This window comes from Zingiber officinale, chromosome 8A (genome assembly GCF_018446385.1).
Source record: "Zingiber officinale cultivar Zhangliang chromosome 8A, Zo_v1.1, whole genome shotgun sequence".
In the NCBI taxonomy this organism is placed as follows: Eukaryota; Viridiplantae; Streptophyta; class Magnoliopsida; order Zingiberales; family Zingiberaceae; genus Zingiber; species Zingiber officinale.
Genome location: NC_056000.1, coordinates 91,572,156 through 91,598,004, shown reverse-complemented (window position 1 = coordinate 91,598,004; position 25,849 = coordinate 91,572,156). Strand labels below are relative to the sequence as shown.

Sequence of the window (25,849 nt, the reverse complement as noted above, 5' to 3'; positions counted from 1 at the left end):
TCCATGTAATGGAAGAGCCCAAGGAGAAGGGCTCATTGGTTCAAAAGGAGAAGGACCAATCGGTTGTTGACATGTGCTCAACATCCGAGGAGGAGAAGGAAGATGAGGAGGTATCATCTACATCTTCAAGGGCGGAAGAAGTGGAATCATCCATATCATCAAGTGAAGAGGAAGAAGAGCAATCTAAGGAAGAGGAGATCTTGGAAGCTCAACCCTCCACCTCAACTACCAAGAAGAGTACAAAGGACCACATCAAATGCTTTGAGAGATGGGGCACTAGAAGAGTAGGTGTCCTTCACTCAAGAAGGTAAAGGAGGTAAACCCTAAACTCACTAAAGTTAATTTAGAAACTAATGTGAGTTGTAGGAAGAAGAAGAAGAAAAAGAAGCACATTAGGTGTTTTACATATGGTGAGTTGGGTCACTGCCACACAAAGTGTCTAAGGAGAGGAGAGCTCAAGAAATTGGCGTACTTGAAGAAATGGGAAAAGAAGATGACTCAAGTCAAGGAGGAGCTTTAAAGGTAAAAGGGGAGGTAATCCCTATTTTAAAGTTTAATCCAAGCTCTAATTCTTATATGCTTGTTAGAAATAATATAGATTATTTACCCAAGCATAATCATGGATTTATGTACAATGATAGAAAAGGGTTAATGTAAGTGATAACCCTAGGAGACCTATTCATGCTAAATCTAGTAAGGGTAGACCTAATAAGACCCAAGCTACTTTGCTTAAGGGAAGTAAAGTGAGTGAAAACCTAAGCATAAATTCTAAGAAGGGGAGACATATGCCTAGGAAGGTGGGTAGGTTTAGGGATGTCCAAGGTAGACATATTGATTCAAGGGTTAGAACCCTAGAATTAGAAAATCAAGTCTTGAAGGTAAGACTTGAAGAAATGGAGAAAGTCCTAGGTAGATTCATTGTTGGATCTCAAGGACTTGATAATGTTATGGGTTGCCTAAGACCCAAAAGTGATAGATTGGGTTTAAAATACTAATCTAGTCTCTCCAAGGCCAAGAAGAAATCATATGCTAAGGTGACAAATGATAATGGCAAGGGAGAGTCATCTAAGGCCAATAAAAAGGAATATGCTAGGGTAGCATATAATTATGGCAAGGATAAGATGTTAAGATTAAGGACAAGAAGAAATTAACCAAATACAAGGTGTCTAAGGTTAAAAAAATTCAAGTTTATAGGTCAAGTGTCACCTATGGTGCACCATGTGGCTATAGCCATAGTGGATGAGTCACCGAGGTAACTAAGGTTAAGATTCTTAAGGTTAGGAAGAGCCTTTGGGACCGATGGTAGATGGGTTATCAAATATGTAAAGTAGTTAAGAGACAGACTTGAGTCTCTAATCTAGTGAGTTGGCACAATTAGGATGGTACCATGCATGAAAATATGACATTAGGGTCATATTGTATGAAAATTAGTTTTTGATGTATAGATGCCATATAAACCCATGCTAGGGAAGTATTGTGGTTTAGTATGGGTAGATACATCAAGAGGAAGCCAAAACTAGGACTTTAGGTCAAGATTCAATGGAACCATTTAGTTAGTTTTGAATTTGTGATAAATATATTTTTATATTGAATGTATTACCTTTTAGCTACATGTCTACTTTAGGTATTGAATGTAGCTATATATATATATATATATATATATATATATATATATATATATATATATAGATATATATATATATATATATATATATATATATATATATATATATATATATATATATGTTAGGACCAAAATTCTTAGAGGATCCTGCTCGGCCTTACTCGGCGTTGCTTGTTCCTTCAAAGATGTGCAGCGGAAAATACAGAACCAAACACACAACGCTAACACGGTTGGTTTACTTGGTATCCACCTCACAAGAGGTGACTAATCCAAGGATCCACACCACGCACGCACCCTCCACTATGAAAACACTCCTTTTCGGTAACTACCGAGGGCGGAGAAACCCTACAAGACTCAATACAAGAAGAGAGGGAAAGGATACAAGAAATACAAGCTTACAAGCTTACAATGAGTACAAAACCCTAACCCTAGCTTCTCTTCTTGGCTTTGATCCGCCTCTTGACTTGGAGAGCTTCCAAGATCCTTCAAGAACTGGCGATCTGAGCTTTGTGAGCGCTGTGGAGGAGTTGGCGAGAGCTCTGGAGTGAATCAGTGAAAGGATGCCGCAGCCATCGAACGCCTGCAGCTATAAACGACGCCAACGGTCGGATCCCGATCGATTCGAATGTTCCCAATCGATCGGGGAGGCTTTGGATCGATCCACGGATCGATCCGAGCGCCTGATTCGACGCCACGGATCGATCCACGGATTGATCCAGCGCTTATCGCGCAAACGCCCCAATCGATCCATCGATCGATTGACCTCGATCGATCCACGGATCGATCCGTGGCTCGTCGATTGGGACCTGCGGATCGATCCACCGATCGATCCAGAGCTCGGATCGATCCACGGATCGATCCAGACTTGGATTTTGTCCAAAACCAAGTCCCAAACATCCCAAACCAACATCCGGTCAACCTTGACTGTTGGTATGTCATGCCCAGCATCTAGTCACTCCCTTGACCTGCTAGGACTCCCTACCAAGTGTCCGGTCAATTCCTTCGACCCACTTGGACTTTTCTCTGTGCAAAGTATCCAGGCAATCCTTTGACCTACTTGGACTTTTCTTTCATGCCAAGTATCCAATCAATCCTTTGACCTACTTGGACTTCCCAACACCAGATATCCGATCATCCTCGATCCATCCGGATTTTCCTTGCCTGGCTTCACTCACCAGGACTTTCACCTAGCTTCACTCACTAGGGTTTTCCATCTGCCTAGCTTCACTCACTAGGACTTTCACCTGGCTTCACTCACCAGGATTTCCATCTGCCTAGCTTCACTCACTAGGACTTTCACCTGGCTTCACTCACCAGGATTTCCATCTGCCTAGCTTCACTCACTAGGACTTTCACCTGGCTTCACTCACCAGGATTTCCATCTGCCTAGCTTCACTCACTAGGACTTCCTTCTGCCTGGCTTCACTCACCAGGACTTTTCTTCTGCCTGGCTTCACTCACCAGGACTTTCATTTTGCCTAACATCCCAGTTAGGACTTCCCAGTCAAGTATCCAGTCAACCTTGACCTACTTGACTCTTCTTCAATCAATATCTTATTGTCAAACATCTAAACCCAAACCAAGACTCAGCTTGGTTACCCAGGTCAACCTTGACCTGAGGGATATTGCACCAACAATATATATATATATATCCTAAGTGGACATGGATAATGTTGGGTTTTTCGGACCGCAAAAATCGCTTTTTGCGTTGCGGAAACCCCGAAATCCCCATGCCACCGGATCCGTGCGAAGTTTAAAATTTCATATACATGTTTTCTACTCCTACATCTACACTAGATCTACAAAAGAAAAGAGGTTACCCTTGATGCGAAGCCCTTCGCGTAATCTCGCTCATCCAAGGTTCACCGGATCTCGAGAGTATCAAAGTAGATACTCCTCTATGTGTATCCACACGAACAACTCGATGGAGAGAACCTCTAAGGATGTGCTAGCAACCTTAGAAGATCAGTAATGGTGGAGGAGAGGGAGAGAAGATGAGAGCTTGAGGAAGAAGATGGAGTTATAAAACAAAATTGAAACTCCACAAGCACTAAAAGTGGCTGGCCGACCACTTTTCATGAGGGGTTATATACTCCATGGAATTTCAAGAGTCAAAAACTCTTGATCTCCCTCATGAAGTGGCACACCATGAAGTGGTCTTGATGATGTGGCACATCATCATAAGCCCACCTAATGCCAACTCACCAATGAGGTGGCAAATGGTCAAGTCAAACTTGACTCTTCATCTTCCTCTCAAGTCAAGTCAAACTTGACCACTTCTCTCCCTTGGTTGATCTAATCTAACCATTGGTTCAAGTCAATTTTAATTTAATGAATCTCTATTCATTGAATTAAATTAATTCAATGAGTCTAAGTCCAAATTAAACTCATCTAATACATGAACCAAATTGAGTCCAACTCAATTAGCCTAATTTGGATTACTCTTAATCCAATTTGGTTCATCACATGAACCTAATCCTTTAGGTTCATCAAATGAACCTAATCTCCATCTAATTGTCCTTTGTGTGTGACCCTATAGGTTCTTATAACGTTGGCAATGCTCCTAAACCCATTTAGAAGCATAAGTAATGAGCGATATCTAGCAACACATCATTACTACCCAAGTTATAAGAATGTTGAGATCCAACATCACCTTGTGACTACTAATTATGACTCCTCACAATATATGACATTGTCCTTCTATCCTAGACATCTAGATTGATCAATATAAGACATAGACCGTGTCATCCTCTAATCAATCTAAATCTTGAATCCCAAGTAGACTCACTCAATCAAATGAGCTCAATATCTCATATTGACTCATTTGCGTATGGTCATGCACTTAGTGGTCTCACTCTATCAAGAATATCGATGTCACTCCCGTCATATAGGAGGGATAGATCTCATCTACATCACTCACATCCCTCCGCATAATTTGTTACATATCCAGTAATCGCTTTTATAGTCCACCCAGTTACGAGTGACGTATGACGAAGCCAAAGTACGTAATTCCTTATGTAGGGAACCATGGTGACTTCAGGTCCAAGGACTAGTAATCATACTAATAGCCACATGAGAAAGTATATGACACTCATATAACGATCCATGATATTTTCTCATGGCGGGTCATTCAGTATACATTCTCCAATGCATACCCACGTGTTAACTTGATATCTCCATATCCATGACTTGTGAGATCAAGTCATCGAGTTGACCTACATGCTAGTCTCGTCACATTAACATTGCCCCTGAATGTTAATACTTGACTAGGAATGATTAAGAGTAGTGTTCCCTATATCATCTCACTATCGATTCAACCAATCGATTGATATAGGTAAGAACCTTATACTAAAGGACGCTATTATACTTAGTTATTTGGCACTAATACAAGTAAGTATAGTAACTAAAAACAAATGTCTTTATTTATATACAAGAATATGATACAACGAGTCCATACAACAATCATCAAATGATTGACTCTGGGGCTCTAACTAACAGATAAAATAGACCTCTCCACAAAATTTAGAATTTTTTGGAGGTCTGTGGAATTTTTGGTGCATTTCTGAAGTTCGGTCAGAAAGGTTAATTTTTGTAGAAATAGAGTACCAGTCGACTGGTAATAGTAATTTTGAGCACAGAATATCTCTGTAAGCTCATTTTGATGATGACAACCGACTGAGACTTACGACAGTCGACTGATACGACTTGAAAATATTTTTCAATATTAGAAAATGACCAAAAGAGTAGTGAATATGTATGTAATCTTATGGGGGATTAATACATGATGTTTATGGTCATTAAAAGTCAAAGAGTCCAATAATTGGGATATTGTTGGAGCTTTTTTTGATGTATGACAAAGGGGGAGAAGTTTAGGTTTAAGTGAAAAATCTACACACCTTTGCAAGAAATCCTAACTCAAGGAGGAGCTTAGATGAAGGGGGAGCGATTACTCATTTATTAGCAAAGGGGGAGAAGTTTACTTTTAATTTGCAAGAAATCCTACCTTAAGGGGAAGCTTAGGTAAAGGGGCTCCCCTAGGGATTTAGGTTCCATTATTTATGCATGAGTTGATTTGTATATGTATTGCTATATTATTTTCGTAACTTAAACGGGTTGTCAAACATCAAAAAGGGGAAGATTGTTGGAGCAATCTGAGTACCCTAGGTTTTGATGTTTGCGTAAAGGTTTAAATTAGATTTATTGTTATATTTGATATGCATTATGAGCGTGCATGATACATGTATAATGAGGAAAGTCCAAGGGTGATCTTGACAAAGGAGGAAACTCCAAGGGTGAGTCTTGGCGGTGTAAGTCCAAGTATGTAGTCTTGGTAATGTAAGTCCAAGTGTGACTTGGCAAAGGATGAAGTCCTGGAGCGTGACTCTTGGCAGTGAAGACCCGACAATGATGACAAAGCTAATGGAAGCTCCAGAAGGCAAGGGGTGAAGGATGGGGAGACATCCGAGGGACGCAAGGCTGATGGAGGAGGCTAGAAAGCTAGGTCTAGGTTGTGCGGGCAAGGACGAGTGCACGAGATATTGTACTCAGGGTAAAATTTCAATGTGCACTGTAGCAGTACTATATTGTACTGTAGCAGTACTGTACCAGTCGACTGGTGGTGGGAAACACAGCTAGGTATTTCATCCTGAGTTTCTATTAAAGAGAGCTCGAAGTGCTTGGTCATAGTTGATGAAATTAGTGATGGTTAATCCTAATTAGAGTTTCCAAGTGATCTAGTGTGCTTGTACGAGGTTGTGGCGAGGTTTCTCCACCCACAAGGAGCTACGCGAGCTAGCCGGAAGTTCTCTGGAGAATCATCCACTAACGGATCAGGATCGTCTATCTTACGGGCAGCCGTGGAGTAGAAACTTTATCTCCGAACCATATTAAATCAACATGTTAGGTTTATTTTCTATTGTTAGTATTTATTTTTGTATTCCGTTGTGCGTACTAACCATTCTAGGAAGTGACATTTTGGGGGAGACGCTATTCACCCTGTCCTCCTCTAGCAGGCGTCAAGGTCCCAACAATGAATACCATAATCGATAATTACTTTTCTAAATTACATAAATTTTAAGTAAAACAAGTGAAATTTATTACTTTATATATTAAATTATTAATATTTTATTACCGAAGAATTAGTGACATGAACTAAATTTAGTATGCATACTATTAAGTAAGTTTATATATATAGTCTTATTTTTTCCTTAAAAAAAATCTAATTTCCATCCATCCTTCTTCATCTTCATCTCGACAAGTTTCTTTCATCATTGTTCATCTTGACATTTTATCAAACAACTATTAATTAAAAAAATAGAACCATCATAAAATACATAAAGTTTAGATCTTTAATCTGAAATCGAAAACTTATTTCGCCATCAAGGATGCACCAACACTCTTGTGAACGAAGTCACCCTTTGATGAAGAATCAACGAAGTTAGTCTCATCCTTCAAAATACTCATTTTCCTCCTCTCGTGATCAACTTTTCCGATTCATTGGATTTTATCTCTAATAATAATAAGAAACTAAAAAAGAGACTAAATGCTGAAAAATAAAAAAAAATGCAATGCAACGGTACGAGATCAAGAAAAGAGAGTGAATAAAATTGAGATGAAATGATGAGGAAAGATCACCCATAGCGTTTCTTTTAAAATTGACGAAGTTGACCACCATGAATTGATTCAAAGTTTAGTCTTGATTTTAAACTGTCGTCGAGTTACTATATCTTTTTGCTCTGTCGGACAGAGGTGAAGGGATGGCGACGGATAGTTACCGTCGATAATCTGATGATGGAGAAAATAGAGATGAAAGAGAAGGATTAGGAGATTAATTTTTCATTAAAAAAATAAAATAAAAATGAAAAGTAGTATTATTGGGAAATAAAAGGGAAAGAGATACAGAGTTTCATCAATTTTAAAATAGATAATTTTTTTAGATAATATCTAAAATCAATTATTTTACGTTATTTGATAAATCGTGGTAGATGTTTTTTTTTTAAATTATTTTTATCGTATGAAGAAATAGAGTCCAGAGAAAGTCACTACCTGAAAACTTCTTGGAAGCTAACTCCGCGTCCCATCTCCAAACTTGAATATAAAGCCAAGAGAGCAGCAGTGCCCCTCAAGTCCTGGGCCCTACCATCTCAATTGTCTACTGCTCAACAAACGTTCCCGATTCAATTTCACCGCTGCTTAGTCTGGCGCTATCAGTGTCAGTCCTTTTTCCTTTTACTTATTTAATAGCATGGTGTGTTGTGGGCTTGTGGCCAAATCAACACTGCTCAGTGACTCACATGAGGGAGAGGGAGAGGGTAGGGCACTGATAATGACATGGAGCTGTCACGTTTACAAATTAATGCGGTGTCGGATGGGATATGCATGGAGCAAGACCGATGAGCAATCTCCTTCATTTTCAGTCCAGTTTTCACACACTGCCGGTAATGAAATTTCACTCTCGGCTGGCTTAGGATTCTAAAATTATGCGATTGAATTTGTGTCAGTATTTACAAATGAGACATCTTCAATGTAAAATTTATGTGAGGTTTATAAAATTAAAAAAATTGAATAAATTTTTTTGAATCATTATGAGATTTAAAATTTGTAGTTTAAGAATAGTAGTGAAAATATAAATATATTTTTTTATGTCAAATTTGATGTAATATATATGAAGTCATATAATTCATATTATAATATAAATCATAAAAAAAATTTTATTTAAAATTTTAATTATTGAAAATATTTCAATAAATTTTGTTGCCAGAAATGAAATTTCACTCCAAACGAAGCGTTCGGTTTAGGATTCTAAAACCATGCAACTCGATCTGCGTATTTGGGGTTAGGTTCGAGGTTGGGTTCGGACAAGAAAGAAGAAAGACGACAAAACAAACAGTCTGGCAAGGAATAGCAAAATCAATTATTTTTTCCATGTAAAATTGGATTACTTTTTCTCTGGGTCGTATCTCCGCTGACGTCAGCGCTCCTCCATTTTGAGTCACTTGGCGGAGACGGAATCCAAAGAGGGAACTAAGCTCGCCTCACACGGAGTGACAAGAGCGGTAACGGCGATTTCGAGTTCCCAAGGCGGCGATTTCTGCTTGGTAACTCCACTCCATTGCTGCTGCTCCTCCTTCGACTGTTCTGTTTTAGGGTTTGTCGACCCTGCATTGCCCTTTGTCGAGGTGGTTTGCTGGTTGTAGCTCGACGCCTTGGGGGGATACCGTTGTGTACTGCTCCTTTGCACCAATGCCGAAGATTTTCGGGTTTTCCCGTCGCCGAACGAAACTGGGAAGGTAGTCTTCAGATATTTGCGTTTACTGAGCTACGCTACTTGTGTGCCTCATTATGCTCTTTTGATGAGAAGTTCTCACCTTGGGAACCTTGGATTATAGAATATGGTTTTTTTTTTCAATGAATGTCCTCTAGGATGCGATAGTTTGGGACTGATTATGTATTCATAAGTTTAGCATGACATAACTTAGGGTCTCTGATTCCGCTTGCATTCTTTATTGATGCAAGCTATTATCATTATCCGTGTACCACAAAGAGTTATTCATCGCCATTTTCTTGATGAACACTCTCTTTGCACAGTCAAAAATCATGTGTGATCTTTTGCTGAAGAGGCTGTTTTGCCTGGTAGTTCTCTTCATGCTATTTCTAACTGACAAAATACCCAATCTTGAAGAAGTTCAACTGTTGTCAAATTTACTGGGTACCATTGTGCAGGTTGAAGGTTCAACTTGGAGACCCTTTGCAGGGCACTAGAAGTCCCATTCGATCATCTAAACAGCTAAGCCGTTCCAATGCAAGAATTTTGCTAATAATTGTTTGGCTATAGTCTATTTTCTCCACTGAAGTAATTAGATTGAGGTGTAATTTCCTAGGAAGAGAATGTGGTAGTTGCATCATCAAGTGGCCGCTCTGATGGCCTTGATTGCCGTTACTCATCCCGTACATTTGATACACATAATTTTAGCGTTGGGAGTACAGAAGAATGGAGAGCATTGCCAACCTATGGCAACAAACCAACTCCTCGATCCCATGTAATTGGTACTCCAAACTTGGGAACTTCGTTATTTTCATATAACTTACTCAGTAAATATCACATGTTGTAAACCTTTATCTGTTTTCTTTTCCTTCAATAGCATGCAGCAGTTGTTATTGGGAGCAAAATGGTGGTGGTTGGCGGTGACTCTGGCCATGGTTTGTTAGATGACACTCTGGTAACTAACTCTTATCTGGGTTGAAACTCATATAAAAAAATTGTTCAGTCTTCATTCATTGAACATACCAGACAGAATTTCTAGCAGACTTGTGATTTGAAAGTCTCTTTTAGCTTAACATTCAGATGAATTTCTACTAACATTTAGGCGATTTAACCCTCACTTTCTTTATTCATTTCAGGTGTTAAACTTGGAGACACTTACGTGGATGACTACTGTTTCAAGTGTCTACTCATCATCTGGTGGGGTTGCTTTAAAGTTCCCTGCATGCAAAGGTCACTCTTTGGTACGATTCTAATGTCTTGACCTACAAATATTCATATTGTTTGGTCAAGCAGCCAATTATATCCAAATTCACTTTATATTTTCTAATTTAATTGAAATTCTTATTTGTGATATTAGCATAGTGTAGGTTTGGTCCCGTAACCTGACATAAAGTAATCTAGATCTGACACTTTTTTTATCTGCATTTTCTGTGTATCTGTTGGATTTATTGCCATCAATGTTGAGTTTGCTGCATTCTGAATTGTATTTGTAATATGCTTTTACATGATATTATATGTGCATGAATGATTCATAATTGCCACAACTTATATATTATGTTCTAACTAAGATGGGAAATAATTAGTTTAATTTGTCTTGTTGCTTTTGGGAGTCTTGACACAGTGGTAAAGTTGCTGCTGTGTGACCCGGTGGTCACGGCTTTGAGTCATGGAAACAAACTATTGCAATATCTCTTGCAATGCGGGTAAGACGGTGTACAATAGACTCTTCCCTGGACTCCGCATTGACAGGCGTGCACAGGGTTATGTTTTTTTATGTTGCTTTTGGGAATATATTTGGCTTGTTTTACTGTTGCTTTCACATCATGCATGTTCAATTGGTAACATATTAGGCATCAAGTCTCTAATATTCTGTGAGTGAACTGGTGAATCAAATTACGCTCACTTGGCGATATGGTTTCTCAGCTGTTGCTTCCCCTTTTTGCTTGTTTATCTGGCAACACATTTAGTGACAAGAAAAGTCTCTAATAGTCTGAGAGTAAATGGCCACTGAGCAAGTTAATGCTTACTGCTAGAGTAACTGATACTAATCACTGGGTAATTTCTATACTTTCCAAGGACTTATGCTGTTTCTCTGGAAGGATAAGTTAAGGCTTATGCACTTTTGTTATGTAGGTTTCATGTGGAAAATCTGCTCTCCTTGTTGGAGGAAGGACTGATCCTCCAAGTGACAAATTGTCAGGTTGTTTTTTAGTTTTCATTTCCTGATCATATTGACTAATTGCAGTCAAACAATTATTGTTGTTGAGGCTATTTTGCATTAATTTTTTTTTTCAGTATGGTCCTTCAATGTAGAAGTGGAAAGCTGGTCACTTGTTGAAGCTAAGGGAAATATTCCGGTAATTGATATATGATACTTCCATTTATATTTTTAATTAGATTACTTTCATATTTTAGAATGTTTTCTTCGTTTAATCTTTATTTGTTTAGCTTTCAATAACACACTCTTTACGTCTACAGCAGCAATGTATCTTTGTAGAGTAAATGCCCTCCTTTTATTTGAAAATATTATGTCTCCTAAGACGAATACTCTGTAGTGGGACTAAAAGCTCAAAATCTTATGCTCTTATCTAATTCTTTTACTTGTTTGGTTGCTGGTTCTATTAACTCTTCACAGCCATGATTTAAATGCTTAAATCCCTTTCATATTGGTTGAAATGCATTAATGTAAATTCTTGTAGAATTTCAGGTTGCTCGCAGTGGCCATACTGTACACAGAGCAGGCAATGTGCTTATCCTTTTTGGAGGTGAGGATATGAAAGGAAGAAAACTAAATGATCTCTACATGTTTGATTTGAAGTCACTCTCTTGGCTTCCTTTGCATTATAAGTAAGTGAGATTTCTCTCAATTTGTATTTTCTGTGTGGAAATTAAATCTGGGTTAGAATCATTACAGTAAATCATGAAAAGAAAAAAGCTTGAAAGAAATATATCATTAGAATGATGGTAGTAGAAATTTGGGGCCTTGTTTTAAATGACTTATTTGCTTGAAGTTAATGCTTGCCAACTTGAAATGCATAGTTGTTTCTCTCTTTGAAATTGCATGATTTTGGATAAAATATTTGTTAGCCATTAACCTATTGATGCATCTATATTCTAACAATCTTTATTTACAGGGGCGCAGGACCTTCAGCGAGATCAAATCATGTAGCTGCTCTTTATGAAGATAAATTGCTCTTTGTATATGGAGGGCAATCAAAATCTAAGATTCTCCGTGATTTTTACTCTCTAGATTTTGAAACAGTATGTCAACCAGTTCATGTTTAGTTTATTTTGGACAAATAATTTAATTAACAAATTTTTCAGGAGAAAAAAATATACATCCCATGACTCTTCTGCAATTGATGACAATTTGGTTTGACATCCTAACTGATTTGCTATTTTACTATTCAGATGATATGGTCAAGAGTCAAGGTTCATGGTCATCACCCTTCACCTAGAGCAGGATGCTGTGGTGCTCTTTGTGGAACTAAATGGTACATTATCGGTGGTGGAAGCAAGAGAAGAAGTATGAATCTACTATAACATAGAATAGTATCGCATATTTAGAGTTGATCTCTAACAAATGGACCATATCTTGTCTTGATTCTTCTAATTGCAATTACCATTGTTCAAATAAAACTTAATTAACTCTGTTTCAAAGACTTGGCTATGATTAGTGACTTAGAAAAGCACATAATGTGAGTTTTATATCTGGATAAAATTCAATAGCTAACTTCAAATACAGAGGCTCTTGGTTGGTTGTTATCATATCCATTTCAACAATAATGCTGACTTGAGAATTAAATGAGTATTCTTAATCTAAGCAGAAGAAGTCATGTATATTTTAGTCTATTAGGATCTGGATTGTTATGAATCATCTTCAGAAACAAATTTTGGTTATCTAGCAAAATTACTTGATCCTACAAGCTCGAACATTTATTACCTATGGTTTAGCATTTATTGACCTAATGACGACTATCATTCAATGATTTGTTGGCCTTATTAGCTCTAAAATCTCTATTAGCATGCCAAGCCGGGAATTGAATTGATTGGAACAGGTGAACCTACTATTCATTATAAATCCTTTGAACTTTAGTTTGATTGAAAAATTCAAAGAACCTATCCTCTTCTTTTTTTCCATTTTCTTTTCCCATTCAATGACTCTGGCTCCTTGGTACAAAATATTTTCCTGTAAGCTAGTCAGTTTAGTCTTTATTGGTTTATGGTTAGTTGGTTGAAATATTATACAATGTGTGGATTGCACTATATTGACATGGTTTTAACAGTTGATATATAATGATTAGTCTACATTTTCATATCTTGAAATTCGAAGAGATTATTTGCAGGACATGCTGAAATCCTCATCTTCGATATTTTAAAATTTGAGTGGTCTACATCAGTTATGTCACCAAGTGTTTCGGTGATCACTAATAGAGTAAGTTGCTATGGTCTTTGTTTTGTTTCCTTTGGCGTGGACGAGGAGTACCTATCATCACATGCTATTAACTTCTTCCACATAAATGTTGAGATTAAATCTACTTAAAATTTTCTTATCCAGGATTTGTACGCATAAAAGGCCTTAGCTTTGCAAGTTTCATAGTTTCACTTGCAATCCTTGTATAGGATTTTTTTTTAAACTGCACATGGCCTACACCTTGTCATAGTTCCAACGTCTTGGCCCTTTAGGAGCATGTCCCAGCTCGATCATTAGTTTCATTCTTGAATAGTTAATAAGAATATTAAAATATTTGAAACCAAGTTTGAAGCAAATTAGTACTCTATTAGGACTCAAAAAATCTAAAGGGCAGCCCAGTGCACGATGTTCTAGCCATGCAGGATCCCGGGGAAGGATCCATTGTATGCAGTCTTCCCTTGTTTTTTGCAAGCGTGACTTTTTGGTCACATGGCAATAACTTTACCGTTGCGCCAAAGCTCCTCTTCACCCCAAAAATTTAAAGAAGTTAAATAAATGGTGTAGAAACACATTTATAGATACGATTAAGAAAACATAGATCTAACATATTTTCCTAAATGATAGAACTCTTAAAATGAGATAAACTAGACAATGCCTTTTAGATAGATTGAAATGACCAAGTAGTTATGAATTTGTAGATGAAGTTTAGAAGGTTCAACCACATGACTTGACTAAGGTGGTGCAAGAAGTCAATGCAAGACTCATGCTCGATAACAATCATCTTTTTCTGTCCATGAATTGTAATGGAAACAAAGAAAGAAAGAAACTAATAATAAATTTAAATGGAAATCAGGAATGTAATAAAGAAAAAATATATAGATGAAGGAATACAAGCTTGTCTTTGTCAATGCTAAAGAACCATTGGTAAGCTTGAAATCAATGTATGAATTGAGTTATGTAAGAGTAGTGAATAAGTGAGGGTTACTAGAGATACATTGAAAGAACTTTGAGTTAACCATCCATGTAAAATGTATAGTGGAATTTATCAAAAAGGCAATAAAAATATCTTCATAAGAGAAAACAACATATACCTGAGAAAATGCATCTATTGTAATGTAAGCTAGATTAGAAGAAGACGGGTATGCTACTCTGTAGGTACAGTGATAATAGAGCTAGAGTCTAGAGGATAGGATCATATAGATCATATTCAGTAGTTAGTTGACTGTCTCATACAAATGATGTGTAGAGGATAACCTTGTGGATAACCATGAAAAGATTATCAAACATCCTTAATATTCCTAAGTTGTTGGTGCAAGGAGCACCAGATGATCGAACCTGAGTTTTGATAATAGCAAAGGGTTCTAAGTTAAGTGTTATTGTTGATCTAATAAATTAAACTAAGTGTGCTGGAAAGTCCTAGCTGCGGTTAGACAGTGAAGTCCTGGTTCGGGGGACTGGGCAAAGTCTTGGCAGATTGACGATGTTAGGTAAAATCCTAGAGTTGAGGACACTAGGTGAAAATCCTAGGTGTCGCGGACATCAAGTGGAAAATTGGACGGGTCGGGGATCAAACATCCCGTATGAAGTCTTGACATCTAAAGTCTAGATGGTTTGGAGGACCGATTTGGTAAAAGGTAATTTCTCCTGAGAGGAGTAGGTGATGATGTGTTCCCCAAAGAGGGAACAATAGGCGTTGGTTTGACCTAGAGTTTCAATGAAACTCAAAGTCAGGATCGGATAGTTTGAAGGTTGTCAAATTCATATTTTATATTGTTTATTTGCCTGGATTAACATTTTTTTTTTTGCAGAAAGTGAAGTGCTGAAAAAAGGTAGTTCGGGTGTCCAGAGGGGATCTGGGAGCTCGGAGTCCGGCCTCCCGGAGCTGCACCGCGCGCCCAGGCAAGTTTTGATGAAGGATCATCTCGGGCTGGTGCCTTGCCAGACACCCTGGTGGTCTGGGTGCTCGGAGCACCTTCGTGCGCTCGGACGGTTGAAATTTGATCGACTTGCTGAGCTGGAGCGCGATGCCTAGCCCACCCACGTTAGTGGTCCAGGCGCCCGGACGCAGATAAACTTTAGGGATGAAGTTTCGAAGAGAGCTTGCCATGTCAACACGGTCCAGGAAGGAGGGGATCTAGGTGCTTGGACGGGGCTAGAAATGGAGGGTTCGACCAACAACTTCTACTCATCATTTAAAAGATCTTCCGCTTTTGTGCGCTGCTCAGAAAGTATTTCCACGATGCCTGAAAGCTGCTCCGACGACGACTACGTTCAAGATTCATTTCTAAGACATCAATATTGCTTAATTTTAAAAGTTACTTGTTCTAAATTGTAATTCGCTTTTGTAATTTTTTGATTAACTAGTGATTGCCCAAAGAAAACACTTTTACGAGTGGGTTTTGGAGTAGGAGTTGTTGCAGACTTCAAACAAAGTAAAATTTGGATTTGTTAGCATTGTTTCTTTTCGTCCCTTTCTTTATTCCGCTGCGCGTTTTACTTTAATTGATTTTAAACGAACGTGAAAGCCACGAGCGCTATTCACCCCTCTAGCGCAACGATCTTATAATTGATATTAGAGCGAGGCTGCTTCGAACCGGTGAAACCATAATTCAAGCAACTTTTTCATGGTATTGTTTTTAAGTTTTTCGGAATCGATACGATTACCCCTTCCAATCAATTTTTTTTTGCAATCAAGTTTTTTCGTTTCTTGAAATTGGTGCAACACCACTCGAGTTCTTTTAATTTTTTATAAAGTAATTTATTCCGCACGACTAATCCAAGACCAAGTTTTCGAACAAGTCTCCTTGTTTTATTATGTACAAGGTTTGTATTTCGAATGGCATATCAAGAAGGTTACAGTACCGCACACCCACCACTCTTCTCTGGATGAAGATTTCGGCTACTGGAAGAGCTAAATGAAGTACCACCTCAAAACACAAATCGAAATGTGGATCTTCATCCAAATCGGCTTCGCATTTCCACTCGACGGCACTGGAAAACTGGAACCAAAGCGTAATGAAGAAGATTGAAGCCGATGCAAAAGCAACCTAGAACCCTTCAATGTGGCTTAACCAAAAAAGAGTTGAATTGGGTCGGTCCCTTCAATAACGCCAAGGAATTATGGGAAAAACTAATTGAGTTGCATGAGGACATCTCTGACACTAAGGTAAGCAAATGAGACTTACTTTTAAATAAGTTATACAATATTAAAATGCAAGATGGTGAGTCGGTAAGTCAACTCGATGCTCGGATCTAAGACTTGCTTAATGGACTACATGCGATCGGCTATAAGGTAGAGCATCGTGATATAATAAGGTACGTGTTAAATGTTTTTTTTGAGGAATACCTTGTGAACATCGATGGTAGATGCTTACAAACTATCTAAGAACCTCTCTTTAATTAGATTAGACGAGCTATTTTCAGAATTTGAACTTCATGAACAGACTAATGTACTTCTGATTAAGAAAGGTATTTCGTTGGTTGCAGGTACAAGCAAGACAAAGGAGTGTAGGAACAAGCGCTGGACCAAACCTGAGTTCGAAGACGAATCGAACTTAGAAGATGATGACAAAATCAACGCCGAACTTGTCAACCTAGAACGAAAACTATACAAGAAAAAGAAGGGATTCACCAAAAGAGAATTCAAGAAGGTGATTCAGTTAAAGACGACGTAACCAAGTCCAAAATCAAACATAAAGGTCAAGTCCGATGTCACCTGCTACGGCTACAACAAAATGGAACACATTAGGACGAATTGTCCAAACTTGAAGGAAGTGAAGAAGCAACGAAAGAAGAAAACACTACAAGCAACATGGGATGAGTCTTCATCAGAAGATTCCGATGAAGATCTCGAACAGATGAGCTTCCTCGTACTTTTAGACCGAGAACAAGTCATCAAATTTGAGTCCAAGACAAAATCGGAAGCTGAGTTCGAGCGAAGCTATGGATCCGTATCCAGTTCATAAGGTTCAATATTTCTTTAATTAGATCGTATAATTTAATCTTCTACTTGTCTAGAAAATTTGATTAAATTCAACCTCCGGGTCAAGTCACTCCAAGAGGAGGTTAAAACCCTCAAGGAAAAGAGTAACCCAAGTTCATTAACTGAGGAGACACAAATTGAAACTCCAAGTCAAGTCCAACTTGAGGAAGAAAATTCCAATCTAAGAACTCAAGTTAAAGAACTTAAGAAAACATTGGAACGATTCACTTTGGGTTCCAAGAACTTGACTTGATTCTTGGGAAACAAAGGATCATATATAACTGATCCGGACTTGGTTATAAGGTCAAACATAAATTTAAATTTGCCTGTTTCTTGTTAATCGAACAAATAAAAAGGTAATCCAAGTTTGGGTCCTAAAGTGTAACTTGGTTAATTAAGTTGGGCTTGATCAATATTGGATTCCTAAGGATCAAATCCACTACCTTGATAGACCTTATCAAAGCTATGATCCAAAGGAAGCCAATAGATAGAGCATCTTCATTATCAAATAAACTTGTTTAATGTTTATTTTACCGCTTTCCTTATGCATGTTTAGAATAGGATAAAAAGGACTTAGGCTTGATCGACACTTATTTAGTTAGATCAAGGATTCCCAAAAAAAAATTAAATATTTAATTTCTTTAAAAGACTTTGTGTCTAGAAGTGGTTGTTGTCAATATCCAAGAAGGCCTAATGCCTCATCACACTCTGGAAGTCAATTATTGAAATGAATATTTAATTAACTGTTAAACCTTAATCCAACTCATATGTACATCATTACTTAGATTTTAATCTAAATTGAAGATAAAATTAACCATTTCACAAAACTTATAAAGTTTTTTAATTGACAATCTATAAATGGGTGAGATGAATTTAGGTTTAAAATAAATCAATTTAAACCAAATCTTATTAAACTTGAATTAACTTAAACCAAATCTAATTAAACTTAAATCAAATTAAACTTAACTCAAACCAAATTAAACTTAAATCAAACTTAAATTAACTTGAACTTAACTTAAATTAAATCAAATCAAATTAAAACTTAAATCTAATCAAATTAATTTAGATCAACTTAAAATATAAATCTAATTAATCTAACTAAAACTTAAGTTAAACTCAATCAACCATCTCACAATTATCCATAAGTATAGCATGATTGACAACTTAAAATAGGTGAGATGGAAAATGAGGGGTTGAATTCAATTTATCTTATAATCCGTCAAAATTGGATCAAAATCAAATACTTGATGTGTATGAACATAATGATTTGGACCAATGGATGTTGGATAGTGGATGCTCTAGACACATGACTGGAGACTGATTGAAGTTCATAAGTTAAAATTCAAGAACTTAGGGTTAGTTGCGTTTGACAACGATGAAAAACTTAAGGTAATCGGTAATATCAAATTGAGTTTCGATTTTATTATCCGAAAAGTCTTATTAGTTGATAAATTTAATTTTAACTTACTTAGTATAAGTCAATTGTGTGACTCTGGATACTTAGTGATTTTTTTCTAATTTTGAATATTTAATTGAAAATGTTGAAATTCTTGAAATTACACTTAAGGGAATTAGGAAAAATAACATTTACACAATTGACCCACGTACCTCTTCACTAAAGTGTCTTTTGACACAACAAGAGGAAATCAAATTGTGGCACAGAAGATTGTGTGACACTCACATCAGATTCATTTAAAAAATGAGTTAAAATGGCTTAGTTAAAGGTTTACTTAAATTAAAAAATTTTGTAAATACAATCTGTAATACTTGTCAACAAGGTAAATAAACTAAGTCAACCTACAAATCAACAAACCTAAATCGAACTAACTCAATACTTGAGCTCCTACATTTAGACCTATTTGATTCACACGGAGCTGTCACTAAGTAAAACCAAAGCTACTTAGTTATAATTGATGATTATTCAAGATTTATTTAGGTAAAATTTCTAAAAACTAAAGATGAAACGTTTGAAATCTTTAATAATTTTTGTAAATTAATAGAAAATGAAAAAGATGCTAAGATTAAGAGAATTAGACGTGAAGGGGGATTCGAAAATCATAAGTTTATCGAATTTTGTCAAACTAATGGATATAATCATGAATTTTTATGTCCTAGAGCTTCCAACAAAATGGTCTAGTTAAACAAAAAAATATAACATTACAAGAAGCTGCTAGAACGATATTAAATGAATATAACCTAAGTAACCAATTTTGAGCAGAAGCAATAAATACAACATGTTATATTCAAAATAGAAATATTAATTAATAAATTTTATAATAAAATCCCTTATGGAATATATTATAATAAAATACCCAATTTAAATTATCTAAAAGTTTTTGAATGAAAAGTACATATATTAAACACTAAGGATTATTTAGGTAAATTTACGTCTAAATCAATATCTGACATATTTTTAGGGCACTCCATAATCAGTAGGACTTGTAGAGTCTATAACAAAGATACCTTAAAAGTTGAAGAAATAATCAATGTAATATTTGACGAACAAACTAATTTACCTAATTTAATTAATGAAAATAATAATCAAAATACAAGAAAGATAGAAGATGAAGAAGATAATAAAAATAGATATAAAATAAGTGAATAATAAGAACAAATTGTTGACCCTAATATAAAACAATCAAGGATAAGATCTAATCACCCAATTGATCAAATTTTTAGTAATTTAACCCTAGGAGTTCGAATTCGATAATCTTATAGAAATCTAAGTGAAATAACTCTTATTTCCAAAATTAAATCCAAAATTATAGAAGAAGTTCTACCTGACTCAGATTGGATAATTGTGATGCAAGAGAAATTAACTTCATTTGAAAGAAACCACGTAAATTTATAATTGATATTAAGTGAGTCTTTTGAAATAAACTAAGACGATATAGGTGAAATAGTAAAAAATAAAATTAAACTAGTGGCAAAGGGGTTTAATCAAGTTGAAGTGTTAGATTATGATGAAATCTATGCACCTGTAGTTAGACTTGAATCCATCAGGATGCTGGTAGCCTATATGGCATATAAAAGATTCAAGTTATACCAAATGAACATAAAGTCCGCATTCCTCAATAGTACCCCAGAAGTACCCTGACCTGACCGACCGCGACTACTCTGCTGCTGTCCGGTCGTCTGTGTCTGCTGGATCTGCCCTGATGCCTGTCCCGTATGCTTCCTTTTCCTGTCCGGATATGCTGTCTGCTGAGCTAACTCTATCATCAAAGCTCGATCCAGTGCATCAGAGTAAGATGTGATCCCTAAACCGGCAAGCCGTACATGCAGATAACCATCCAGTCCCTGAATAAACTGCATCATGCGAGTTCTGTCCTCCGCAACTAACTCTGGACAAAACTTAGCCAACCGGTGGAATTCAAAGATATACTCGCAATCGAGCGTATTGCTCGCCGACTCATAAAACCTCGCACGAGCCATCCGACAAGATAAGGAAAGAAGCGCCTCAAAAGCCTCTCTCAACCTCGTCCACGCGACGTCAAGGCCACCAATAATAACGAGTAATCCACCGTGCATTAGCTTCATCCCGTAAACGGTAGGCGCCACCGCTTTCTCCCACCGAGCTCATATAAAAGGTTCGCTTATCGCCTCTATTCATGTCAAGGCCATACTCGATCGAGATCTCCGCGAAAAGAGTGAAACGAGTCTTCATCGACTCACCCAACGCTGAATCCTAGCTCGCAAGACAATATCAAAGGAGCTGGTTGACTACCAGTAGGAATCGCAAGGAACACCGGAGCCGATACTGTGGTACCATGAATAAACCGGAGGAGGAACTCCTGTCAGATATATCAGCATAAGCCGCTGGTACCGCCGGTGAATATAAGTGGCCGCAACAAGGTACTGAGGTAATGGTACCGGATACGTGCACCGCCGCCATCAGAGTAATCGGGGCACAAAGTATCGTTGCCCGTACACCGTAGATCCGTGGCGGTGGTACCGAATACTGTAGGGTCTACGCCGAGCGTATGCACGCCAACGGTACTCACGGTATTGAACCATCGTAGGATAGGTACGCCAGACAACCGAGGTGGTACTCTAGAGCCGCTTGGTCCGAGAGCCCAACGTGCTCGCAAAGATGCCGAGTCCGTCCCCGATCGGCAAAGTATTAATCGCGGCATCTCGCATATCCAGAGATCCCGCGTCCTCGCACGCGGTCGCCCAAAGACCACGCCTCGCAAGAATACGATAGACCTCATATCCGTAAATTAAATTACAGATATTACTACAAGTATAAAAATCATAAAATAAACATCATACCTATTTGCTGTCTGGAGATGTTCCGTCGCTGTCCAGTCCCCATCTTTTGACCTCAAAATTCCGAACGAGATATCGCCGGAAATCCAAATAAATCCGAAACGGAAATCCGAAACATAACCATATCGAAAATCCGAAAATGCCCAGTTTGACTCGCAAACCTGGCTAACCCAAATATCCAAAATACGAAAACAAAAATCGCAAAACTTGGCTCTGATACCAAATAAATTGTCACGCCCTGGAGGAGTCCCTGTCCGAAGAAATTTCGGCAGCATCTCCCCTGTACGGCGGACAATCTGAAACTTCTACATAACACATATACCTCAGCCACAGGCGGCTGGAATCATAACAATAAATAAAAGCAAACACCACGCAGTTAATATAATTTAATTAGCCTCTGGCTGTCACAATCATGCAGTTAATAATAGTAAACAAAAACAATAGTACTCTGACTCAAATCCACCCTACTCCACTACACTCGTAATGCTCAAATCCGACGAACTCACCTCTTCTGCCGTCCAGGCAAGTATGTAGTAGAATAAAAACCAAATCATACCAAAACCATCAACGATAAGAATCCATACAAAATCCATAAGTAAAACCAACACAAGACTAAGTCCAAACATAGTCAAATAAGAAACAAAACAAAACTAAAAGACAACTACAGCTAGTGGTCTGCAGGGGACTAGCAACTGGAACTCTCTCCTGACAGCATCATCCTGAAATATAACAACAATGGAGGCGGGGTGAGTCCAACACTCAGCAGGTACAACTGATATACAAAGTAAGGAAATAACATCAGAACGCCTCGGCGGCCCCACCCGACCGAACCAGAACGACACCGTACTACCTACTGGCTCACGACTAGCCCACGCATCACCGTGAGGTCCTTTCGCCGCTTCTCCTCACTGCACGCACTCGAAAACTTCCTGTGAGGTCACCCATCCTCGTGATTTCTCAAGCCAAGACGCTAACTTCGAGTTCTTAAGTTCGCTTCCGAAATGGAAGGCACCTCGGTGATACGGATAAGACCATCTAACCTTTAAGTCATACTTAACCAGATCTCGTAACCGGTATTACAATCACCCCACTTAAAGACACAACGCCCTCGTCACAGTAACCACAAATCACACCACAAACAAATCCTGAATCTCCTCGCTAGGTGGTGCCCTGGGTGCCCACCACAGCGCACTCACTCGCCGCAGGTGGCTGATACCATCTCAGACGCCTCCGGGCGGCCCCACCCGACCGAACCAGAACGACACCGTAATTACTCATCGGCTCACGACCAGCCCACTGCATCACCAGAGGTCCTTTCGCCGGCTTTCTCACTCGCACGCACTCGAAAACTTCCTGAGGTCACCCATCTCGATTTCTCCAAGCCAAGCACGCTAACTTCGAGTTCTTAAGTCGGGCTTCCAAAAGGAAGGTGCACTCGTGATACGGATAAGACCATCTAACCTTTAAGTCATACTTAACCGTAATCTCGTAACCGGGTATTACAACACCTAAGACTAATCACGCCAGCATACCTCGATAAGAAAGATAAAATGCATCCAAGTAAACAGAGAGAACCGACTAACCAGACCCGAGTATAAGGTCAAACAACCGAGGGATAGGGAAACTCGTATTTACGTCAAACATAGTATCTAACAATACGCAAGATATAAACGCAAAGAAACATAAACACAGCAATAAACGATCATGACATGACGCCAACGACGCTGGCCCCGTCACCCCCGACGTCACCGATCATCTCACACAGGAGGCCGAGTGGGTGGGGGACAACCAGCAGACTGCGTCACTACTCCCGATGAGCGACCGAATCGGACGTCATCCGAGTACACCTATCCTCCTACCCCAAATCATAAATGGGGAGCGAACGGTCTCAACTCCCAGACATCGACGACGGGAGGAATCACGGATAACACGCAGGTCACACTACCCATGAAGGACCAACGGTGCCTAACAGAGTCCTCGCGAACACATCGCTCGAATCGACCACTAACTCACGAGCGGTGGTGTGATCCACGAATCGCACGGCTCAACAATAACGGAGCGACTATCGCACAAAGATGCAATCACGCAAACGGTACATGACAATAACCATAAAAACATCCCGACCTAATCCATATATATAAACGTGCCCTGAGTCAACGAATCATATCGAATCAAAGGTACATGAAGGTATAAAAACCTAGGTCCCGAATATGGTAAGGCACGGTATATCACCGCCTCTATAAGTACGATAAACAAATAAAGTATACGGGATGCAAATCAAGCAATCAATCAATCATGTATCAGATAATGGGTAGTGACTAACCGAAACAAATAAAGGACATAATTAATGCAACTTGTTAAATTCACTACTATGTATATCAAATGACATAAGTCAAAAGTACCCGCCTCCAATAGGAATGTCCAAATCCGACATCGAGATACTCGTCTCGCGTCAAAGTCCTGTATCCAACATAATGTCTAGTTTAGCTAATTCTATCATACAACAATTAGCCAAACTAAATTCTAATCCAATTAAATAATAAGTTCATCCTTAATTCCAATATCAACCCATAAACCTATTTCATATCCATCATCATAATAATCCAATTCCAACCTAATTCAATGTATTTACCAATCTAACAATCCTCTACATCATGCATCAAATCCCTACTCCTTACCTCAATTCGTATGTATCACTGTTGATCCAAAATCAAAGATGTTGGCTGCTGAAACAAAATCAGAGCCGCTGCTGGGGATCACAAAGTTACTGCCCAAACAACACATGTTATGCTAATACACTGCATCAACATCTCAAGATTGCAAGATGAATCAAATTGAAGCCCAACATTTCATACCTAAATCCCAAGCTTCTGTTGACGCTCAACTGATCAGAAAAACCAAATTTAGCCGGCGGTGGAACAACACCTTGAGTAGGTGACCAAGGCTTCGTTGACGATGGCAGCAAGCTTCCTGATGACTGGCTAGGTCAAGTGACGGCAGCACTGTGCAAAAGTGAGGCGGCAGATGCAAACCCAAAACTAGGGCACGGCACAGTAAGGGAATAAGAGAAGATATGGCCGGCGGTGGTCGGCGCTGAAAACTTAGAGCTCGGCGTGGAGAGGCCGGCTCTTACTCCTGTGGCCGGAGTGACTCGGGAGGGAGAGGTACGCAGCCCGGCCGGTGGTGGCTTGTGCTAGGGCTGAGGAGCGGCACCCGGCGGTGCTAGGGCACAGGCGACGGCGGCCGGCGATCGAAGAACAAGAAGAAAAGGGAGGAAGGACCGGGAGGATGGCGATCAACGCCGTCTCTCAGCGAAGTGGCAGATCTCGGGAAGAAGGAGAAGAAAATGCTTAGAACCCTCGGCACGGCTTAAATTGCGAGACAAGGAACCGTCGCCCCAAGAGGAGACGGCGGTTAGGGCAAGATCGGCGCGAGGAGGAGGTGTTGGGCACAGGGAAGAGAAGGAGGGAAATCAGCGAGTGAGAAAACGAGAGAAATAAAATAAAAAGGAAAAGAAAAGATATAAATAAAGGAAAAGATAATAAACTTTTCCTCGTTTAAATAGGGTAGCCCCAACAGGCTTTCCTAGGACCTAAATTTTATCCCCGTTAACTCGTCCATACGAGCCCCGAAAAATTTCCGAAAACTATCAAAAAATTCTGGAAAATTCCCTTATTAATATTCGCCTACTTTCGGTATTTTACATGTTTATCAAACAAAGTATGCTAAAGAATTAATTAAGAAATTTAAAATGAAAATTTCTAAAAATATTAATACTTTAATGACAGCTAATGTTAAAATTGACTTTGGCATAGAAGGAAAATCAGTAGATTTAAAATATTATAGAAGTGTAATAGGAAGTTTACACCTAACTGCAAGTCGACTTGATATTTTATTTGCAGGTATGCGTGCTAGGTACTAATCTTGTGCAAAAGATCATACTTAACTAATGTAAAAAGGATACTTAGATACATTAAGAGGACATAAGTGTAGGACTTTGGTAGCCTAGGACTAACACATTTGACTTAGTTGGGTACTCAGACTATGCTAGATGCAAACTAGATAGAAAAAGTACAAGTGGAAACTGCCAATTGACCCTTAGTAAGCTGGTCTAGTAGAAAACAACATTGTGTTGCCCTATCCACTACTAAAGCAGAGTACATAGATATGGGTAAATGTGCATCTCAATTATTTTGGATGATGCACACTTTAGAAGATTATTAATTAGAATATAAAAATACAAAAATTGTAATTGATAATGTAAGCTTAATCAATTTAATAAAAAATCCATGC

The 25,849-nt window shown here is 38.4% G+C and overlaps 1 protein-coding gene across 4 annotated transcripts in view; it reads left to right on the top strand.

Annotated features, from left to right (window-relative positions):
- The first annotated feature begins 8,610 nt into the window (after positions 1 to 8,610).
- The window catches only part of LOC122009850 (acyl-CoA-binding domain-containing protein 6-like), a 44,723-nt gene continuing 27,484 nt past the window's right edge, over positions 8,611 to 25,849 (top strand). Inside the window, exons 1-12 of one of the 4 annotated variants that reach the window (XM_042566156.1) lie at positions 8,617 to 8,721; positions 8,821 to 8,913; positions 9,347 to 9,425; positions 9,505 to 9,663; positions 9,766 to 9,843; positions 10,025 to 10,129; positions 11,022 to 11,088; positions 11,184 to 11,245; positions 11,596 to 11,735; positions 12,023 to 12,149; positions 12,300 to 12,414; positions 13,235 to 13,323. In XM_042566156.1, coding sequence (XP_042422090.1) covers positions 8,867 to 8,913; positions 9,347 to 9,425; positions 9,505 to 9,663; positions 9,766 to 9,843; positions 10,025 to 10,129; positions 11,022 to 11,088; positions 11,184 to 11,245; positions 11,596 to 11,735; positions 12,023 to 12,149; positions 12,300 to 12,414; positions 13,235 to 13,323 — 1,068 coding nt within the window. In that variant the 5' untranslated portion in view covers positions 8,617 to 8,721; positions 8,821 to 8,866. Of the gene's footprint in view, positions 8,914 to 9,346; positions 9,671 to 9,765; positions 9,844 to 10,024; positions 10,130 to 11,021; positions 11,089 to 11,183; positions 11,246 to 11,595; positions 11,736 to 12,022; positions 12,150 to 12,299; positions 12,415 to 13,234; positions 13,324 to 25,849 lie in introns of all 4 variants that reach the window. The other 3 variants (XM_042566155.1, XM_042566158.1, XM_042566159.1) reach the window with 3 other exon arrangements.